This window comes from Hemibagrus wyckioides, linkage group LG11 (genome assembly GCF_019097595.1).
Source record: "Hemibagrus wyckioides isolate EC202008001 linkage group LG11, SWU_Hwy_1.0, whole genome shotgun sequence".
NCBI lineage: Eukaryota > Metazoa > Chordata > Actinopteri > Siluriformes > Bagridae > Hemibagrus > Hemibagrus wyckioides.
The window spans coordinates 29,922,261-29,943,943 of NC_080720.1; the positions used below are offsets into that span (position 1 = coordinate 29,922,261).

Here is a 21,683-nt window from a genome sequence, read left to right on the forward strand (position 1 = left end):
ACGGCAGGGTAGCGCCTGACTGATACTGTACAGGCGAAGTGGTGGGTATTTCACAGTCATCTGACGCCCTCTAGCGGACAACACACGAACAGCGCCAGTTCAGGAAACTTACTTATAACGTTAAAAAAACAAAATCTTTAAAAGTTTGTTATTAACTACAGGCATAGTGAAAACAAATCAAATAATATTCACGTTCGAGGACCGCATATCAGTTACACAAGGGTTAAATGATTAAATGATGTAAACGCTATAATCTTAACGTAATATAAAACTTTTTTTTTACCGCATTTTAAGTCATTTTGATAATTACCAGATGTAAGCGTGAGATCATGTAAATAAATAAATAATAAACACATACACAAAAAATAAATAAAGTAGATAAGTAAATAAAGCAGTCTTTTGACTAACCACGCCCACTTTATCTTTATCTTTTTTCACTTAAAAGTAATTTCTCTACTTTTTTCCGCCACGTAAGCAATATTTATTTATTTATTTATTGCTTTTCATTGCATTGCATTGCATTGCATTGCATCCAACGAAACACAAGATGGCGCTGTTGGTTTCGGTTTGCCGAACATCCCGGGCAAAATGAACCACCAAAGAAGAGGAACGGTTGTGTTCCCAACGCCTACATAGTTGCTACACATACACACTATATGCGTCACATTTGCAAACATCATGGTGCACACTACCTAGTGCTCTAGACAGTCAATTAGGAGTCGTTCGGGTTTTCAGTAGAAACTGCACTAGTTTCGTCATGTGAGCCGAATTTACTTTAAATGAAGTCTTTGGTCCTAAAAAGTTCAGCGATCTGGTGTCTCATGATCAGTAGTGTTTTCCGGAGGTAGGACATGTCATTTAATAATAATAATAATAAACTACATCATGTTAGAAGTGACTCAAAATAAGAGATAACTGGACGTGTTGATGTTTATCTTTGTTACACTATTTTTTGAACAGGTTTTAGTATTTTATGGTAATTGAAAGAATTCATTTTTTTCAACAGGTATTTTAGTATTAGTTTTATATTAATTTGCATTTACGGCATTTGGTAGACACCCTTATCCAGATTGACTTACAATTTATGTCATTTTTTGCACAATTGAGGGTTAAGGGCCTTGCTCAGGGGCCCAGAAGTGGCAGTTTGGTGGATCTGGGGTTCAGACTCACAACCTTCTGATCAGTAATCCAACACCTCAACCACTAAGCTACCACATCCCTAATTAAGTGAACATTTGCATGTATATGTTGGAACTGTGCTCTAAGCGTGATTAAATAAATAAATGTACATATTTTTATGAATACAGAAATCTTCTTCTTTTCTCTTTTCCAAAAACAGAGCATCCTCCAGCATGTCCTGCCGAGAGAATCATGTGATTTGGAAATCAGGGCCCGTGGAGGCGTATTTGCATCCTTCTCCATGGACTCCAGGGGCCACTGTCGTGACCCACAATCCCCCTAAAACCCCAAACAGCCTTTTCCATTTATCCGAATCCTCCTTCCTTAGCCTTCTCCTGGGAGCACGAGCAGTCGGAGATCTCCTCTGCAAGCGCCTCAGTGTCCAGCGCTGCGCTCTGGTCCACAAGCCCGACTGTGAAGACGGCACGACTGCAAACCTGCTTCTGCTTCCTCTTCATGGCTTGGAGGACACGTGGAGGCCGCATCTCGCTCCTGAGGAAGACTTTCAGCCTCAAGATCCCGGCTACATAACTTCCAAAAGCGGCCCACGCTGGACCGATCTTAACCTGGAAGCCGTTAAGGATAGAATTCGAGCAAAATCGCCTTCCCCGGATGCTCCTCTTAACTACACGTTCCTTGGAGAAGCGTCACACCAGGGATTGTTTTCTCGTATCGTTCGAGGAGAGGAGAAGCAGTGGAGGGTCTGGGAGGATGACGGCCACATTGCCTTTCTCACACCGTTCCCCAACACTCCAGGGCTGACGGTGGTGATTCCACGCAAACCGCTCACCAGCGACATCCTCCGTCTAGGGAACGGGGATTACAAAGAGCTTGTGCTGGCAACCCGGAAGGTGGCGAGGCTGTTAGAAGAAGCTCTGGGAGCATGGGGAGTGGGGGTCATATTTGAGGGGTTTGAGATTGACTACGCTCACGCTAAACTGATTCCTCTGGTTTCATCACCAGGCAACGTGACGCAAAGCGCAGTGTGTTCAGTACCAGAGTTTTATGACTTGTACCCTGGGTTTGTGAGCTCAGCTAACGGACCTCCAGCTACTTCTGAACAGTTAAGACAGATCCGTGAAAAAATCACTAAAGCATCAAAGGACTGATGTTTTAAGTTCACGTCTCTTTTTTTATTATGACTTTTCTTTTACCAGATTTAACTAGATTTTTTTGTAATTAACTATTTGTCCACACTTCTTTGCCTTTCTACACATTTTTTAAGGCCAATCTTCTGTACCTGCCCAGTTCATTGCTTTGACTGGCCTCGTAATTTTTGTCAGTTTAGCCTGGACAACTTTTAATTCACATATAAACAGCATTTTTCTTGTTTGGATACCAAAATACTTTCAGTTTGCACTGATATTATATATTTACTTGTTGAAGTAACTAATCTCAATGTAAATTCGGTGTAATATTGACCTTCACTGTATTAAAGTGAACATCGCTCACTTCCCCGAATCTCTGTTGTGCATTCATGTCAGTTGTATCACAATGCTGGAATCTGATTGGCCAGAAGGAGCCCAATCACAGGTGTGTATTTCCTTGCTCATTCAAATAGGTTAATGATACCGAAGTAACAACATACACAGGGGTTTCAAATTACTGGTCGATAAATCTTACCGTTTGGCTGATATGTGATAAGCTTGACTCCATATAGCGCGTAAGTGCTTTCTTACTTATTCTGGCTTTAAAACGAAGCGAGGTTCTGCCAGCCAATAACGTCTGACTTGTTTGAATTTCTAGATTTTAAAATCCATTTGCAATGTATTTAATTGTCCAAGATTAATGTGCAGTACTCTTTTTTATGCTCAAACTCAGAGGAAAGCGTTATCTACCCTCCTCCACATACACGCGACTCGCAGACCTACGGTCAGCTAGCGTTACTGGAGATCAATCATAGCATCAGAAAATCCCACCCTCTCTCAAAGAAATGCCTCCCACTCTCCGTGAAATCCCTCCCACTCTGACAGCATACCTATTTTTCCTCTTTGCTCCTGATATCTTCTGAAGATGGTACGATGCCGTACTAGAGACCTTCCTCAAAGTTTTTTATTTACCGTTCCTATGTGTGTCATGGAAAACATTTTGTTTTCTTGCTCACCTGTGAGTTTCTTGTTAGCAATGCTAGTACCTTCACATGTAAACAATATATATTGTGATGTAATTTTTTAAAATAATCGACGTGTGTTTTAGAGGCACAGAGCTCTTAAACAGGCTTCTCAGTAATCGTTTAAGTTTGGGTTTGGATTAAATTCCGGACACTCCATTGCCATTTCTCTCAGAAAGGACTCTTTCAATGTCCAACAAATAGAAGAAAAATATTTCACTTGTATTACTTATTAATAATATTTTTATTATTATTATTATTATTGAATGGTAATGAAATTAAATGAAATATTAATTATTTAAATAAATAAATAAATAAATAAATATAACATTAATTTGACATATATTACATGTATTTATATATGGGTCCAGATCCAAGGAGCCAATATTCAATGTTCCTGCTTTATTTTTTCTTAATTCTCGCATTCACTTCAGATAAAAACACCTTGCTAGCGATATCCACACTTATCTAATAGTAACGCAAGAATTAGCGTCAGCTGCCTGCATCTGGGACCCGAATATAATGCAACTTTTACCACTGTTCCCATGAGACATGATTACTTTACACACATCTGTACACACCGCTAATGACGGCAAGAAATGGATAGGCTACAGAGATAAAATGTAAATCAAAATATATCTTATATTGCTGTTTGGATAGCTATATATAATATAGCAACTGGATAATAGTTGCATCATGCACATATCTGTTTTGATGTCCTAGAAACTATTTGTACTCCAGTTATTACATTATTTTTACTGCATCACTTTATGGAATTTTATATGGCTGTACGAAAGAAAAAACAACTCCAACTTTTTTATTTATTGAACATTTAATGTTCTTTGTGTTCTGCATGATATCAAGTAGAAAATATAGATTTATATATAGATATATGGATATATAATATGCAAAGTAGCAACATTCAGAAAACAATAAATTAATAATAAAGAATCCAGGACATTGCTGTAATTTTGCCAAGACACAACAAATTATTTCTCAACGTTAACTAAGCAGATAGCACAACGTATTTACACAATTACCAGCTTTTTCCACCTGTGTTGCCGCTCGACCACCTCCTAATTAATCCCTAGACGTTTTCATTAACAGCTTAATCGGAGCAGGTTTTATGTTACTGGATAAATGGCGTCATCGCCGAGAAACAGGGGGAAAACCTCAGTGTGGAGGATGGAAGGGAAGCGAGAGGTCTTTCGGCGTGGGAAGGTCCAGAATCCAGAACGAAAACCAAGGTACGTTCTTTCTTATATACTTGTTTTTTATCTTGTACGTAGAAAGAAAAAAAAAAAACTTCATCTAGATGCCGTTGGCTGCATGTTTATATGTGATGATTAGTCTTAGTGTACAATAAAATAGATAAGATTCTCATCGTGAGCAAAATTGGGCTCGTGTTTGGAAATGATAAAGTTCAGCTTCCTGAGTAAAAGGTGTTAAATGTTTTATGGGAAAATTAATTGCATGTGGCTACGTAGGAATAATGCAGCAATATCAATTCTAATGGTAGAGTTCATAGACACCCCCTAACGTCAACAGATCCACGATTTCAAATATGATGTCTTCTCTATAATTCCATAATCTCACAATTATTTGCAAACTAGAACTTTGTGGTATAAAGAGAAGCAAAGCGTAAACAGTTATAATGTAATGTGCGATAATAATGGCTCTAAATCCTTGCTTCTGTGAGTTTCTGTGTCTAAAATAAGGCTGTAAAATGTTTTAAAAAGGCTTTTCTGAGATATGTATAGCAATATATTTATATCTATAGTGATTTGATGAACTGTTCAATAGATAGAGCATCAAATTGAAACCAGTTTTGTTTTTCGGTGCGCCAGTGCAAGCCTATGATGTAAATATCATAGCGTATTGTACGAATCAACAGCTAGATCTGAATCTGAATCACTCCAGGATTAAACCATAATGCAGATGGATTAGAATAATAATCCTGATCTCTAGTCTGTTGCATGCAAATTATACAGTTTTTACACATTGATGTTGACCGGTTTGTTTGCGGTCCTCTTCAGACAGGAGCAGCTCATTCTGTCCGTCTTGGAGATGTAAAGTATCGGATCAATGGTGCTGCTCAAGTCCATGATGGAGAAGACCGAGACGCTGATTTGGCAGTGCATCTGGACGAACGTATAGGTTGAGGCAAACGGCATGAGCGCCACGGGTGGCAAATAGTTGACCACGATGATGGCCAGCAGGATGACCACCATTTTAAAGGCTTTCTTCTTCACAGGATTCATGACCTCTTTGCCAGCGACACTCTTGCGCAACACCCAGATGATCGATATGTTGCAGAAGACCATGATGAAGAAGGAAGACAGAATGAGGCTGCTGAACACCTTGGTCACACTCAATACTCCTAGAATGCTCTCGGTGATAGCATAAGCCAAGATCATCGCCCATACCAAGGCTGAGATGCCTATGCGCATGCGGTTATCACGGATGTTCGTGAACACAATAGGGTGTACGACAGCCAAATATCTGTCCAAGCAGATGCAGGTAAGGAATAGCGGCGTGGTATCTTTCACTCCGTAGGCAAAATGCTGTAAGTGCCAGATACCCCAGTAGTCCAAATACAGGCGGTTTGTCAGTTCTATAGGCGTCATCAGGCAGAAGAAGGTATCCAGTGCGGCTAGGTTGAAGATAAACACATCGGATGTGGAGCTTTCACTTTTGCTCGTTGCTATATGCCACATTACCAGCGTGTTGGCGGGGAAGCCCAAGGCCAGGTTAAAAACTTTGACAATGAAGTAAAAGATGAAGGCATATGGAGCCACCGCACACTCTTCATAATGGTACCAAAGCGGTGGCCGCCAACCCAGAACTGTAACGTTTTGGGGTAGTGAAAAGTTACTTGTTTCGCTGTTAATGAGATCTAAAAAGGAAACACAGAGTTTAGTTTGGATTTTTATTTATGCTTTTCTTAATGCAATCTGCTTTACATCATAGTTATCCATATAATCAAGCAGATACGCCATCAACTACCGCCAAACAAAGTACTTTAGGCATTTGCATCACTCACCACTATCCATTACGAAATTGCTCTTGCTACAGAAGCGTGACTCGTTGTCTTGTATTCGTTCCACACCACACCTTGACCCTTCCTCTATTTAGCACCTTGTCATCTGGGGCACCTTGGTATATAAGGGCATCCTAGTGGGAGACCAAGTCACGGCATCTTCGTCAGGACCAATCAGCGCAGCACTTTTCTAACAAGAAGAAAGCAGCCAAAGATGGTTCGCCAGCGTGATTGGTCCAAGTCGTAAGAGGACGTGTTCATTTGGACGGTCTTTAGGTACAGATGCCCCATAATGGGAGGGAACGTTCGGTACCAGTGATGCAACTGTGGGGAGACAGCAGAACTTTGAGTAAACAAGTGATGCAAGGCTGAAATGAGTAAATCTAATGTAACATGTTACAAATGCCTGTTTTTGGCAGTCAGCAGATTCTGAGCTGGAGTTCTGTTGTGAGAAAGTCAGTGGGCAGAAAAGAGGCATGAGATTATTGAGTTACTTATTTCTCAAAATTATTAAAAAACGATTGTGTGTCAAACAGTGAGGTTTCATCATTTCCTCTATCTTTTAGATAAAACCTAATGTAGTGAAAACCTATGATTATTAATATGAAGTGGTAAATAAAGATGCATATTATAGGGTTTATTCGTTTGATGGGGTATTTATTTAAATAATTTCAACCAAGCATTATGGTTGTGATGTTCTACAGCAGGGGTGTCCAATCTTATCCTCAAAGGGCCGGTGTTGGTGCAGGTTTTCATTCCAACTGAGCAAAAGCCACACCTGAGTCTACTGAAGGCCAAGATCAGTTGATTAAACTGGTGGAATCAGGTGTAGCTCCAGCTCAGTTGGAATGAAAACCTGCACCCACACCGACCCTTTGTGGATAAAACTGGACACCCCTGTTCTAAGGTCACATATCAACACATACACTTCTACCTAACATCTGATATTGACGTTTTTCCTGCTTCCAACACACCACCTTCAGACTCCCAGCACCGCCGCGTGTGGCAGCCTTTCCAGCAGCTCTGTGTGTGCCTTGCTCTTTTTTGAGCTTTTCATATTTTTCTTTTTGTGTGTGCTTTTTGTGCATCTGATTATCTATCCTAAGGATATGATTTTTCACAAGCCAAATCTCGTTTATTCTATGTAAATTTCCCATTGGGATGAATAAAGTATCTATCTATCTATCTATCTATCTATCTATCTATCTATCTATCTATCTATCTATCTATCTATCTATCTATCTATCTATCTATCTATCTATCTATCTATCTATCTATCTATCTATCTATCTACCTACCTACCTACCTACCTACCTACCTACCTACCTACCTACCTACCTACCTACCTACCTAGAAATGACTGTTGACTTGTTGCATAATATATCCCACACTGTGATAGGTGTCCCTGTAATGACATAATCAATGTTATTTACTTCACCTTTGATTTTAATGTTATGGCTGATACGTGTGTGTGTGTGTGTGTGTGTGTATGTGTGCACACAAGGGTTGTACAATGTAACTGAACCATTTAAGTGAAGTTGAACATCTCCCATGGCCTGCACAGTCACCAGATCTGAGCCACTCTGGGGGATTTTGGAGGAGCGAAAACACAGGAAACGTTTTTCATCACTAGCATCAGGTAGTGACCTGGCCATTGTTCTGCAAGGGTATTGGCTTAAAATACCTCTGGTCACTGTGCAGGACATGTATCTGTCATTTCCATTTGTTGCTGTTCGCAAAAGGAGGACCTATGCCACACTAATAAATTATTGTAGTATAAAACCAAGTGTTTCAGATTCATTGTCCAACCCATGTATATACAGCATGTATTAGTATGTATTATATATATCTTTATATATCTTTTTCCTAATGGTATAGGCGGTGGTGACTCAAGTGGTTAAGGCTCTGGGTTATTGACCAGAAGATCCGGGATTCAAGCCCCAGCACTGCCAAGTTGCCACTGTTGGGGCCTTGAGCAAGGCCCTTAACCCTCTCTGCTCCAGGGGCGCTGTATCATGGCTGACCCTGCGCTCTGACCCCAACCTCCAAGGCTGGGATATGTGAAGAAAGAATTTCACTGTGCTGGAATGTATATGTGACAAATAAAGGCTATTATTATTTCTAAGTCCCTAGCCTCCTGGTGGTCCAGCAGCAGGATCCCGTGCTCTCATTGCCATGGCCCGGGTTTGATTCATGGGCAGGGAGTTAACCCAGCCACTGAAGAGTTAGCTCTCAGTGCCGGTCCCAAGCCCGGATTAAATGGGAGGGTTGCATCAGGAAGGGCATCTGGCGTAAAACCTGTGCCGGATCATCTGAAAAATGATCCACTGTGGCGACCCCAAACAGGGAGCACTGTGTGTTGTGCATTATCTACTTGTTTTCCTTAAAAAACTACGTGTTTAACAATAACATAAACTGCTATACGATTCTGAAACAAACATAATTTTTACTTTGACGTTCAGGTAAGGATAGGGTGTGTTGTTATAGGAAAATAATCCGCTTCATAGTTGTGTGGAGTTAAAGTCCTGAAGTGTTTTACGCTTCTTAAATACCACAATAATTTGCCAACGATTTCATTTTTTATGAATTAATGAACACGTTACACATAGCTTTGGTTTATATTCAGATCAATGAAAGAAGGAATTAGTCTAAACAGTTAATTCAACACTCTTTATCTGACTTTTTAATCAGAAACTTTTGCTTATCTTATTGCACAGTATAATTATCGTCACTTTTCATCATCATACTTTCCGTGCAAGGACGTGGAAGCAGACGTTAACATTTCAACTCACAACGTTCACCAAAAATGAACTGAAAACCTCCGCATCACTCGAGAAGCATTTACAACCTGTTATCTGAAATTCTTTGTGTTTTCGTGCCCCAGGGTGTTGATGTTGATATCTCTGCCATTTCTCAAGTTTTCAGGCCTCTCTCTTCCCAGCAGTACTTATGCCAGCATTGCTCTATGCGAGTCCTAAACTCCATCATTTCCCCCATATTAAATTTCACCAGGCACCGTGTGTGGCCGTCCAGGGAGCAATGTTCAGTCTCTGCTTGATTAAAAACTTTAAGAGCTATGATTCCACATGGATAAAACACATTGCAGTCTGTCAGCCCACCCACATCAGACATCATGTCTTTCTGGACTATTTGTTGTTTTTTTTTTTTTTTAAAGCTTGGGGTTTATAAAATATACTGAGCTGTGCTGAAGTATTCACCTCCCTTGAACTTTTCAACATTTTCAAAACATGGAATTGAAATGGACATAATTCCAAGATTGGTGTCAATGTGACATCTATACTGGCAACGTGATGCATAAATTGAAGAATAAATTCTGAGGTGGTAAATATTAATACAACTTTATTTATCACAAGTATTTATATATGTACATATTTCTTCATTAGGTTCTTCACAGAGTTGGCATGTTGGTCTATTTTATATGCATTCATAAAATAAGAGAATGTCTGTTCCAGATTTAAATGGAGGTGAATAGTTACAAGTCACTTTAGTTGATGCTATTCCTACCTCGCCTGTAATGGAGATCTTTTGACCCGTGGAAAGATTCGAAATCATTCCATCCAGGCTTTCTTTATGAACTTGCACTTCACCAGCCTGAAATTCTGTCTGGGGTTTGGAAAATGTCCTACTAAAAAAGCTGGTGACTCAGTTCAGCATTGGAAAAACAAACACACACACACACACAGACACACACAAAATAAAAAAACAGTTATATTACAGCTAATAATGCAGCTCAGTCTACATTAACTCCAAATGATTTTTTTCCATTATTAATAATAGGTCTGTTCTGTACATAAGAGACTTTTTTGAGAGACTGTATGTACACTAAACTACTCTCAGATGGAAAATATAATGACTGTTGCGCCAGTGCTTTTCCCCAAAGTGGACACAGAAACAGGAAGTGAGTCGGATCTTATTTTAGCTCTGAACTGTTGAACAGGCCTAAAGTAAAACACATGACGCTCATTGTGTGGTTTCCTAAGGTTTGGACAGGTACGTACAATGACCACCAGGGGGCGAGCGAAACCTATAACAGAGACAGAGTTTTCCAACCACTGCAGTCTTTTACTGATTTACACACACACACACACACACACACACACTATGCAGCCTAAACACTGTAGCCTATTATTATGCACAAAAAATGTAACTGGAAACAGAGCAAACAGTATTTATCTTCTTATTTCCTCAGGCAAGGCTATACACAGCAAAATGTCATGTGCTGAAAATGGAGGTCAGGTTTCATATCTAGGCCTAATGAGCTGCTATGACAGTTGTATGCCTTGATCCTTTTTTTTTTAAACATATCAATCTCGGGCCTGTATTTATTTATTTATAAGGTATGAGTACATATATATATACAGTGTATATATATATATATATATATATATATATATATATATATATATATATATATATATATATATATATATATATATATAGCTATGAGATATATGAAATTGAAAGAAATCAATTCAGATACTGACAAATGACGAATAGAAGAACAGACTCTATCTATCTATAAATGTCCTGATTACAAAGGATAGACATACAAACATTTTATCTACTATTATTTCATTTTTATAGATGAGTGTTGCTTCACCTAGCTCTCCCACACACATGACTGCACTTCAGTGCAAATGTTAAACAAATAAACACTACTATTTCTTTCTTTTTTTTGTGTTCACATAGTATTTCTTGGAGAGAATGTAAGCTAATTAAAAAACAGAGGTTTAAAATCAGAAATTTATGAATGTCTAAAAGAAAAGCAATGTTGATCTTTCAACAAGCATCTGTATCTATCCACACACATTAATATATATATATATATATATATATATATGTGTGTGTACTCGTTTGTATGTACATTCAAGGTTGCTCGTCCCATTGATTTGTTCCAGGGCAAAAATCTGACGCAGTCCAGAGGAGAAGCACTGCAGAGAGCAGAGCAGCGGCAGCATTGTGGCGTAGCGGGGGGCAGCGCGCGCAAAGAAAGAGAGAGAGAGAGAGAGACCGGGAGGGGGGTTTCCACTGTAACGAGAGCGCGCGCGGGTGAGCGAGTGAGTGAGTGAGTGAGTGAGCGAGAGAGAGAGAGAGAGAGAGAAGGGGGGAGGAGGAGGAGGACGCGGTTTCCTCTCCGCACGCGCCGCAGGAACACAGCGAACCGACTGGGAGGGAAAGCGCGAGCGGACGGAGAGAGAAAGGAAACCGAGCAGCACGAGCAGCACTCCGACTCCCCTTTGTTTGAAAGAAAAGCGGCCGCGACGGATCGGAGGAGTCCTGAACGATGAACCAACGAGCTCGGACGCGTTCTCGTGACAGCCATCTTTAAGAGCGGGTTTTTTTCTCTCTCTGTGTGTGTATGTGTGTGTGCGCGCGCGCGCGCGTGTGTGTGCTCGCAGGCTAATTTTTTTGTAGGATTAGGAGGAGGACGGTAGGGGAAAAAAAAAATTCGCCCTTCCTTTGAGGTAGGATATGGAGCATAGCATTTAGCCTCCATACTCCATACCCCCCAGCCAATTTCTAGCCGCTTTTCTTAACGTTTGTTTACTAACATTTTGTTTTGTTGTCCATAATATTTTCGCGGCACGTTGCTCTTTTTTTATCCGCAGAGGTTTTTTTCCTCTCTCTCTCTCTCTCTCTCTTCCCGTGGCGCATGCTACACAGTATATTTTGCAATCTGTCTCTTGCACTCTAGTGCGTTTTAGGCCTTGAGTAGCAAATTGGAATCAAATGTAACATTAAATCCGAGGCATTGCTCATGTAAGCTTTGATTATCGCACCGTAGATACAATCCGACTGGAAATAAGCGTTTTAACAGACCGAGTGTTTAAGGCACAAAGCTTCAGTAAGGGGGGGGGGAACGTCGGCTACAATCGGATTAATAAAAAAATCATCATTTGGTAGCGCGTGCAAGAGGTTTTTAAGGCGCACTGCGTGAAGGTAATTGTGGGAATAAATACTAATAATACTAAGAGGAAGAAGAAGAAGAAAAGCACACGGGGGAAAGGACGTCGGCGCGTTTTCAATGTTAATGTCGACCGACGTTGCGTCCATCATGCTGCCCGTTAGTCGGGGACTGATGGAGCGGGACAGCAGGGACTTGGAGGCGACCGCCAGCCAGAACCCTCAGGCGCAGAACCAGAGCGCGAGCCCCAACCCGGTGCGGGGGATGAAGCGTGGAGACCCGGAGCCTGACGCTCACGGAGCGGCTGCAGCTCCACTCGGGGACTCGGTAGGGGCCGAGTGTAAGAGACCTCGCATGGAGGGCGGAGGAGACATGAGCCAGGTAAGAGCACAAAGACTCCACACTCCCACTGCTGTAGATGATGTATTGTAATACAAATCTGCAATGAAACAGAGAAGGGTATGTTTCCTTTCTTATGCAGCTTTTATTTAGAAATACTGTGCCCTTTCTTTCTTTTCTGATAAGATTTATGATGTACATAATTAACCCTGTAAAAGGATACTCCTTATGCTGCCCTCAGGGGTATACCTTTAATCATGTATTATCACTTTTACATGGAAAGGTGCGTATAGTGTGCTTTTAGTAAAAAATAATAATAATAAAAATCTTATAGAAATAAAGCTTTAAAAGTACACATCATGCACCAGTTTAATACCCGCTTTCCCCCCTCCAAGACTGCTTGATTATATGTGAAGTATTGTTTCTGAAATATCATACAGACTGCAGTGTGCTAAGCGTTTCTTTGTAGGTATGGATCTCTGATCTCTCTCTGCATTCACATGCTCCATGTAATGTAAATGAAGACAGGGCCAATATGTAATCATGGCACATTCAGGCTTTATAAACATGCAATGAAAAAAAAATGGAAGGGGTGGGGGTATTGGACTGGGAAGAAGGGTACTGTACACTGTATACTGTACCGTATCTTGTCTCTGGAGGGGAATACCACGTTCATATTTTATACCTTGCCTGGGTGTCGTTTACCTAGAAAGGCAGCATATTGCGTACACTGTAAACAGATTTCCATATTTAAAATGAAGGTATAAAAGTTAAGGGTACCAACCCTACAGCCTACCAGCTAACAATGTGACATAAGGAGAATTTGTATTTATTTTATTTATAATTTGTCCCTCTATGGGAACACTTGAATCCAAGCTGAACCCCTGTAGAAAACTAGTTATCTATCCAGAAAACCCCTTAAAGAGCCTTTTGTCTGAGTGTACGGATGGATGATATAGTGGTGGGGTGGGGGGATCATAATGCAGTTAGATGCAATATGCATAATGATATCTGGACTTGATAGATTTGAAGAAAGGAGTAGTTTATGCTTTAGGGTACTTTATACCACAGTGTTGTATCAATTTATTATTTTTTTTATTGATTCTTTTTTTGTTGGGAGAGGCTGGTAAAGAAATTTTTTTAGTATTAGCAGTAATTTATTGCGGCTTTATTATTTTTATTCTTGTAACATTATCAAGCGGGTGGACGGGGTAAAGTAGCACATAATTTAGGTTTTTGTATATATATGTGTGTGTGTGTGTGTGTGTATATATATATATATATATATATATATATATATATATATATATATATATATATATATATATATATATATATATAAAATAGATAGATAGACAGACATATGAGAAATATATTTTTAAATGCTTAATGTTTTCAGTAACAATAAAGGTTATATTCCGTCCTCATTGTATTCGTATGTAATTTGTCAGCATACAGTCTCGTATTGTCCTTCTGCCCACCCCTTTTTTTGTTCCATACGGACTTACTCATGTTAAATAAACAGTGTCAGGAAACCAAACAGCGCATAGCATGTGTGCTCGTCTTAAATAAGCAACCCGAATTCTGCACCAGCACTCTTGAGGATTAAAACCGCTCGTATATTATCATTCCTCCTGTCTGCCTTTTCCTCCTCAGCATTTTGCCCCATGTGCCACGTCTGTGATCGAATTTAGAAATTTTTTCGTTGTTTTATATATATTTTTTCAACTACACAGCACATCCTAGACATACAAACATAGACAGCGATGCAGGTTTTCTCTATCCTGGTGCTAGTTACATAAGAACATGCAATGAACATGAAACGTTGAGGTCTGTTCTACATCTGTATGTGTTTGTGTGTGAGCAGACGTGTAGGGGGAGGGGACAGGCGAAGAAAGAAGGGAGACATGAGGAAAGAGGGTCGAGGGGGTGGGGTAGATTTGGATATGGGAGACCCGAGGCCGGATGTTGTGTTTGCCGTGTCTATTCGGCATCTTGATGTGACTGTGCAGCATGTGATATTTCATGTAGTGTCATCACGTTGTTCGCTCGCAAACTTCAGACTCGAGCAGACAATAACAATTAGTCATTCTGGCTACCTCAGATAGCCTGTGCCGCGTTGTTTTTCCTCCAGCTCGGCCTTTTATGCCTTAACGTCTTCCATCTGCCTGTGTGTTAGAGGACGTCTCGAGCCAAAGTGCTCCTCTGCCGATGCATTATTTAGTTTCCCTTCCCCTCATCTGTCTGACTTCAAACGCTTCTCTCGTCCCCTCCTCCTTCAAGCCAGGGCCTCTGGGTAATTGAGCCTGAGTGTGTGAGTGAGAGAGGGAAAGAGCGTGAGCTGTGCTATCTAATGGCTCGTTGTCCTGGCTTAATGGCGCTAAAGGTTCTCCAAACTGTAGTGAGACACACTGCTGGTTGTAATATACTCAATGCAGGGCAGATGGACGGGGGTGAGATGCGTGTGTGGTGGTGTGTGTTAGAGGTGGGAGGGGGGCATGGGTGAGGGGGGGGTGCCGTTGCTCTGCAGCCCAAAAATGGTATTGATCTGCACTCAGATGGCCGTCTGGAAACCTGCCTGCAGAAGAGAGAGAAACAGAGTGAGAGAGGAGGTGAATTACTGCTAGATTGAAAAAAAACCTGGGAGTTGGAGAATGAGTCATTTTACGCATTAGAAAGAGAAAGGGAGAGAAAGGGAGAGAGAGAGAGAGAGAGAGAGAGAGAGAGAGAGAGAGATGGATTGAGGGAGGGCTGTTGAAGTGGAGAATGATTGCTCGTCATGAAACCTCTTACTCCACACAGATGTCAGGCCCTTTTACACTGACATCACTTACATCCAGTAAATCTTCTTGAGTGAAATATGCTGAACACAAGCATGGAAAAATAACGCTTGCACCACAATTTCACTCTTTTTTCCCCCATCTGGATTCCGTTTACGGATTACTTTTCGAACGCTCCGGCTTGCTTTTATTTATTTTTTTTTTTTTACAGAAGTTGAAAACTAGAGCCATTTACCATAACTGTCGTAACCCTCGAGAAACCTGAACCTATTGTTTAAAAGTGTTTGGCTGTATAGCAAAAGTATCAGTATGATTTCTGTACAATATTTGAGTTTGCTCATTTAAAACATAGAAAAAAAAATATATATATATATATATATATATATATATGTGTGTGTGTGTTTGTGTGTATGTATGTATGTGTATACATATATATGTTCACTATATATATATATATATATATATATATATATATATATATATATATATATATATATATATATATATATATATATATATATATATAGTCCAACAGTGAATCTATATAATTTTTTTTAATAAAATAATTTTTGTGATTTATGTCAATAATAAAAAAAAATATTGTGGGTTTTTTTGGTGTGTGTTTCAAGTGGACATGTGGCTTACGTTAATTAAAAAAAAAAACAAACAGCATCATGAAACAAACAGCATGTAGCATGTGTACGCTTCTTAAATAATTCACTCTGTGATAGCAAGCCAACCCATTAAATGCAGTATCACACCTCACAATATGCGAGAGAAATGGTTTGTTGCATTATTAAGCAGTTTTAAGGTTTGTTCACGCTATGATAATCCAGTCACATGATCTTAATCAAGCATTTACGGCGATGATAAAAATGTAAAGGAAATATAGAACCGAAAAATCAAAATATATTGTAAAAAATTGTTTTTTTAGGAAGCCTTTTTTGAGAATAGTTCTTTGCACTGTCGGTGTTTATCACATCGTTGTCATGAGCTTGAGAAGAAAGTGGCTGCGAAGAAAATTAGGCTCCGTAGCGTTTGATAGCCGTCACGTATGAGAAAGCTTGGGACTTGCTAGGAGTGACAGCTAAGCTAGCAATGCAATGTCATCTAATCTTTACAACAGTAGCGGATTAAAGAGTTTTCACTGCTGCCACTTCCCCTGGGTCGAGAACTAAACGTTACTGTAGTGCGATTTTGTGAGATTCCTAAGGAACAGGGTCGTGAACACACAGAGGAGTCGTAGGTGTATATGAGAACTGCTGGAGTAAGAAAATTAGTCAGCGGTGAGATAACGGTTCAGTCATATAACTCTTAAACAAAAGGCTCACGTCTGTTTAAAACCTGATTAAAGATTGTCTGATTGTTTTATCCATCAGCACAGATAGAAATAATTTAGCAGCTTTAATATCGGATTGAAAGCTCAACACAATAATTCGAGGGGGTTGAATCGCTGTATACCACAGCACTGTTCAGTTCTTGATTCTGATTGGTCAGAAAAGGGATTTGTTGTTGTTTATATCTGCTGTGAGAGAAGTGATGAGCTTTTTTGCTTTACAGATGTTCCAACATTAAACGAATGGTCAGAGTGTACATGTCACTCAGTGATATGTTTTAAAAATGATCATTACTGGCAAAATTCGTGGGAAAAAAAAAAAAATTAAAAACGCCTTGGGAATGTCCTGCTAGAGGAAAATATTCGACCTTGACACAGCAACAGCACTGCAACACTTTGTTGTTTAGTTATTTTACCATATCCGTACACCTTGACCTTTTATTCCTGACCTGAAGATTAACGAATTAGAATTGTTTGAATTTTATTAGAGTGATTAACATATAAAGTTCGATTTTTTTTTTCCGTCATATACACAATAAAGCATGAAGTGAAATGCTTTTTACGACTGTACTTGATATAAAAATAGAGCCAGTTAACATTAAGGAAAAGAAAAAAAGAATTGAAATAAGATAAAGGAATAAGACACAATAAAGTAGAACATATAGGGGAAAATTGCTATTAGAAAAATAACTATATCGGAAATGAAAAAGGTAGTATCTGAATGCAGTGATTGGATCTGAATATGGTACAGTGAGGTTTATGAATTAGAACATAAGTCACATGTAATAGAAAAGTAAAGTCCTGTTTTTAAATTTTCAACCGTGTTAAAAATATTAGCATGTTTTGCAGGATCCTACACCCCTTTTTTTTTTTTTTTATGACCGTGACATTTCATTTGATTTATCCGAGTTAGAGTATTCCTGAGCATCGCTTCTCATCTCTTGTTGATATATTCGTTGCGTTTTTGTCCAAATTCTTCCTCACGGAATGCTCTTTGAGTTATCAGTATTGTGTCTGTATTGTTATACTGGTTTATGATCGCATTTCCAGAGAAAAGCACGTAAATAATCAATGAAGAGGTTTTACAACTCAGCTAGCACTGCTATTTTTTTTTCTTGTCAGGTAAATGACTAGCATGTCACGTTGTTGGAAATAACTGGACAGAATGTTGAGTGTAAATATTAATGTTAATAAACAACAGTAACTGTAGTACCGGCTAAATCCGATCGAACATGTCAGAGATGTATCGATAACGCGAATTAGCTGCTAGCAACATGCATGCGCTCAACTGCAATCCATGCTAATGTTTACCCACAGGATTTTCTCCTATCTGTAATACAGTTTCAACTATTTGAAGCACAAACCACAGGAGGTTTAACATTAGAACAAAAATGTTTTTTACATCAGCGATTGCCGATGTTTGATCAGCCAAGCTGATTTGCCCTATCGCTAACAGTAAAGCGGCTTTTGGTTGTGCTAACGAGATCTGCGCTCATTTAGGTCTCAGCATTAAGCACTCTGATCCCTGGTGAAGCCAGCCAGATGGGTGGGGGTGGATTTGTCTCTCTCTCTCTCACACACACACACACACACTGCCGATTCGCTGATACACTCACACTCGTGTGCACACATTCTGCGCTGTGTACTTGCATTATCTTTTGAATGGCCACACTAAACCATATAAGGTTGAGATCCAAGCCTGATAATAATACATGACGACTGGCGCAAAATAAACCTATCCACCAGTCCAGCAGAACTTATTAAAACTCGGCGTTTGTGTAAACCTGGAGCGTTCATCCCTTTAAACCCAAGTGGCTCGTTTTCAATATGAGGGAGAGTGCTGCAATCTTGATTATCGACCGTATCAAGCTAATAACGTGTCGTGTTTTCGCCCTTGGCCTCCTTTAATTGCATTTATGGAATTGCTTGCACATGTGTAACCATGGCAACCATGACCTTTGACCCATCGTGGTTTGTTCAATAAATTGGGGTGTGGTGGCGAAAAAGGATTGCGACAGGCTGTGGAGTGAGCTCACTCACTTACTCACTCGCTCATATTCTCTCTCTCTCTCTCTCTTTTACACACACACACACACACACACAAAACACTGAGGCCTTCTTTTCCGAGAAGTTTATTAATTGGAATCTTGCCTATGGAAACTCAAGCTTGGTGTAGTGTAGCTTTGCTTCTTTTTTTTTTTTTTTCTTTTTTTCTTTTTTTTTTTTTTGATGGAGAAAAGAAAGACTTCAGAAAAATTCTTCTGGGCTCTGCGTCTGGGGGTCAGCTCTCCCGTTGCGGAAAGTTTGGTTAATTGCATTAAAAGTCCACATCAAAGCCAAGATTCGTGAAGTCCCACCTGTCAGCGCTCATTATCCCTGATCGTTTGGCTCAGGGGAGAAAAAATAAATAAATAAAAGGTCTGCTCTTTTCTGCATGTAAAATGCGAATTTTCTGTCTCCTTACAGCAGCACATAATTTAGGACTGACTTATTTTGTAAAGATGTAGTATCGTGGCCGGTTTTGCCATGCTGTAGTGTTTCAGGCTGCTTTGGAAACCGTATTAAGTCTCTCTGGAACCCATCTAACCCAAAACCTCGACACTCCCTGCTGCTGCTCTGACAACGTTCATTTCTTCAGCTTCGGGTTCATCTCTGTTGTGTAGCATATGCTAAAAAGATATCAGAAAAGCTTAGCATTAGCTTATAGTTATTTTTTAAATGAGTTTTCTCACTTTAGCTCAAAAATACGTTTTATAGAGCATTCATGATTTGTGGAAGAAATCCAAGATGGCGACTTGCTAGTAACAGGCAGCTGCAGCAGCTCTAGAGTTGTTTTTTCTTACCTCTGTTAGTGCTAGCATTAGGTATTTACCTTTCTGAAGCAATCGGACCAAACGTGAACGAATATAAATGGACTTGACCTTAAAAGACACGCTTTTGCTTCTGGTAGCAGATAATCCCACTTCAAGACCAATTTATCTAGGTTATCTTTCACCTGCAAAATTCCGCTTCGGTGTTTTGAGCCAGTAGAAATCAAGAGGTGGGGGACAAAAACCATAGCAGGATCAAAACGCCGTCCTTGAAAGCACATTAGCCGCATAGTCCAGCGATATACACAAGGGATTCTGTGTTAAAATATTTCAGTGTTTCTCCTTAGCAAAGTTGGCAGCTCCATTTATAGCATTCATGCTATACTCTACATCTCTCTAGATTTCTTTTTTTACCTTTTCCTTTTTAATGGCATAACAAGCATTTAGTTCAAATGATTAATCTGATCTGAGTCAGAATTAAGCAAGCCCATATGCTCCAGTTTTTGGAAAGCTAACTAGCTAGTCCAAACGCTTAACAGTGAGCTAGTTAGCGAGTTCAGTGCAAAGGGGAAACAAGTAGCATTATATCCCGTGACTGAGTATAAAATTTTGTCTATCTTTAACCGAGAGTTGACCGAGTTCACCAGGGTATCCCGTGCGTCCGATCTGCTGATTTGTCCCGCTCTTCTGTTGACACTTGTTTGTTTGAGTTGGTCAGATTCTAGAGGGATACTGACGTGTGTGTGTGTGTGTGTGTTCACTTTCTTCAAAAGCTGTGGATTTTCTGTAAAGTTTGGCACAGTGCTTCCTTTCAACTTCCTTTCGACTCCAGGAAATTAATCCGATGGATTGGCAGGTAGAACGTCAAACACCACCACTCACTCACACACACACACACACACACACACACACACACACACATAAATTAACACCATACGGTAGAGCGTTGACGCAACATCACGGCGTAGATGTGTTCATCCAGACGTAGCATCTCCTGAACAGAGCAGACTTGACGTTTAGACATGAAAAGGTACCGAAAGTTTGGAAAACACGACAAACACAAAGTGCCACACATTTCCCTCATACACTCGTGCCTTGTTCTCTCAAGTGCCTTACCCTTCTCAACTTGTACCTCTTTACCGCGTACCTCCGCCTGGCCCTATCTTATTCCCTCCTTCCTCTATCCTTCTAACCTCCCTCCTCCCCTTCCTCTCTCCCTCCCTCCCTCCCTCCCTCCCTCCCTTTCACCATCTGGTGACTTTCAGTCTTTCCTCACTCTTTCTTTCACTCTATCACTCTCCCACCCCCCCTTCTACCTGGGACCTTTTAGAAGATGGGGGAACAGAAGGGGAGCGCAAGAAGGAAAATGGGGGCCTCCCGTCCACGCTGAACAGCTGCATGCTTGAAATGCGTGCACAGGATCCGATAACGTGCACACACACACATATATATACACACACACACACACACACCATACTGGGGCTGTTGGAACAATTCCAGTTTTCAAAATGTTTACCTTTTTTAACACAGGTTTGCTTTTATTCTCACCTTCTAAGTGTTTTCAAAGGATTCTAAAGAAATTATTTATTTTTATTAAAAAATTTCTTTCTTTGAATTAAGTGTCATTTTTTCTGTAGCGAATAGAAAGCTAGAGACTTAGAGACTACCCTGGCTTTCTTTCTTTCTTTCTTTCTTTCTTTCTTTCTTTCTTTCTTTCTTTTCCTTCCTTCCTTCCTTCCTTCCTTCCTTACATACTTGGTTACCTTCTCTCTCACTCTCTCTCTCTGTCTCTGACTCTCTCTCTACCTCTTATTTTCACTACATTTAGTTTTCTTTCTTTTTTCTTCGTATTTCCTTTCTCTTTCTTTCTGTTTTTTCTTTCTCTCATCCTTTTGTATTTCTTTCTTTCTTTCTTTCTTTCTTTCTTTCTTTCTTTCTTTCTTTCTTTCTTTCTTTCTTTCTTTCTTTCTTTCTTTCTTTCTTTCTTTCTTTCTTTCTTTCCGTCCTTACATACTTGGTTACCCTCTCTCTCTCTCTCTCTCTCTCTCTCTCTCTATTTTCGCTACATTTACTTTTTTTCTTTATTCTTCTTTTGTATTTCTTGTATATCTTGTATTTCTTTTTTTTTTTTTCTTTCTCTCGTCCTTTTATTGTTCTTTCTTT

The 21,683-nt window shown here is 39.8% G+C and overlaps 3 protein-coding genes and 1 long non-coding RNA gene across 10 annotated transcripts in view; 3 read left to right on the forward strand and 1 right to left on the reverse strand.

The window, feature by feature from the left end:
• Nucleotides 1–691: 691 nt before the first annotated feature.
• Nucleotides 692–2,640, forward strand: LOC131361163 (uncharacterized). Its single transcript, XM_058402114.1, has 2 exons — nt 692–844; nt 1,340–2,640. The coding sequence occupies exons 1-2, from the start codon at nt 780–782 to the stop codon at nt 2,286–2,288; spliced, it is 1,014 nt and encodes a 337-aa protein (XP_058258097.1). The 5' UTR covers nt 692–779; the 3' UTR covers nt 2,289–2,640.
• Nucleotides 2,641–4,417: 1,777 nt separating this feature from the next.
• LOC131361352 (uncharacterized) lies at nt 4,418–8,432 on the forward strand. The gene is made up of 3 exons (XR_009206022.1): nt 4,418–4,536; nt 5,326–5,809; nt 8,208–8,432. It is a non-coding gene; the product is annotated as an uncharacterized LOC131361352 (long non-coding RNA).
• On the reverse strand, nt 4,460–6,449 carry LOC131361978 (P2Y purinoceptor 1-like). Its single transcript, XM_058403639.1, has 2 exons — nt 6,333–6,449; nt 4,460–6,185 (listed from the first exon to the last, which is right to left on the reverse strand). Exons 1-2 carry the CDS (start codon nt 6,340–6,342, stop codon nt 5,284–5,286), a joined length of 912 nt encoding a protein of 303 aa, XP_058259622.1. The 5' UTR covers nt 6,343–6,449; the 3' UTR covers nt 4,460–5,283.
• Nucleotides 8,433–11,433: 3,001 nt separating the features above from the next.
• rbfox2 (RNA binding fox-1 homolog 2) overlaps nt 11,434–21,683 on the forward strand; it is a 56,589-nt gene continuing 46,339 nt past the window's right edge. For 2 of the 7 annotated variants that reach the window (XR_009206039.1, XR_009206038.1), the window contains exon 1: nt 11,435–12,636. Coding sequence is in view for 5 of the 7 variants with exons in the window: in XM_058402602.1 (XP_058258585.1) it covers nt 12,376–12,636 (261 nt within the window). In the remaining 2 variants the exon portion in view is untranslated. Of the gene's footprint in view, nt 12,637–21,683 lie in introns of all 7 variants that reach the window. The other 5 variants (XM_058402601.1, XM_058402603.1, XM_058402602.1 and 2 more) reach the window with 4 other exon arrangements.

What these genes read in the sequence shown, in the direction of transcription:
- LOC131361163 (XM_058402114.1), top strand. Translation starts at nt 780, where the DNA reads ATGAAGTCTTTGGTCCTAAAAAGTTCAGCGATCTGGTGTCTCATGATC. An exon ending in ATCAGTAGTGTTTTCCGGAG is followed by an intron (nt 845 to 1,339) that starts GTAGGACATGTC and finishes TTCCAAAAACAG; the next exon opens with AGCATCCTCCAGCATGTCCT.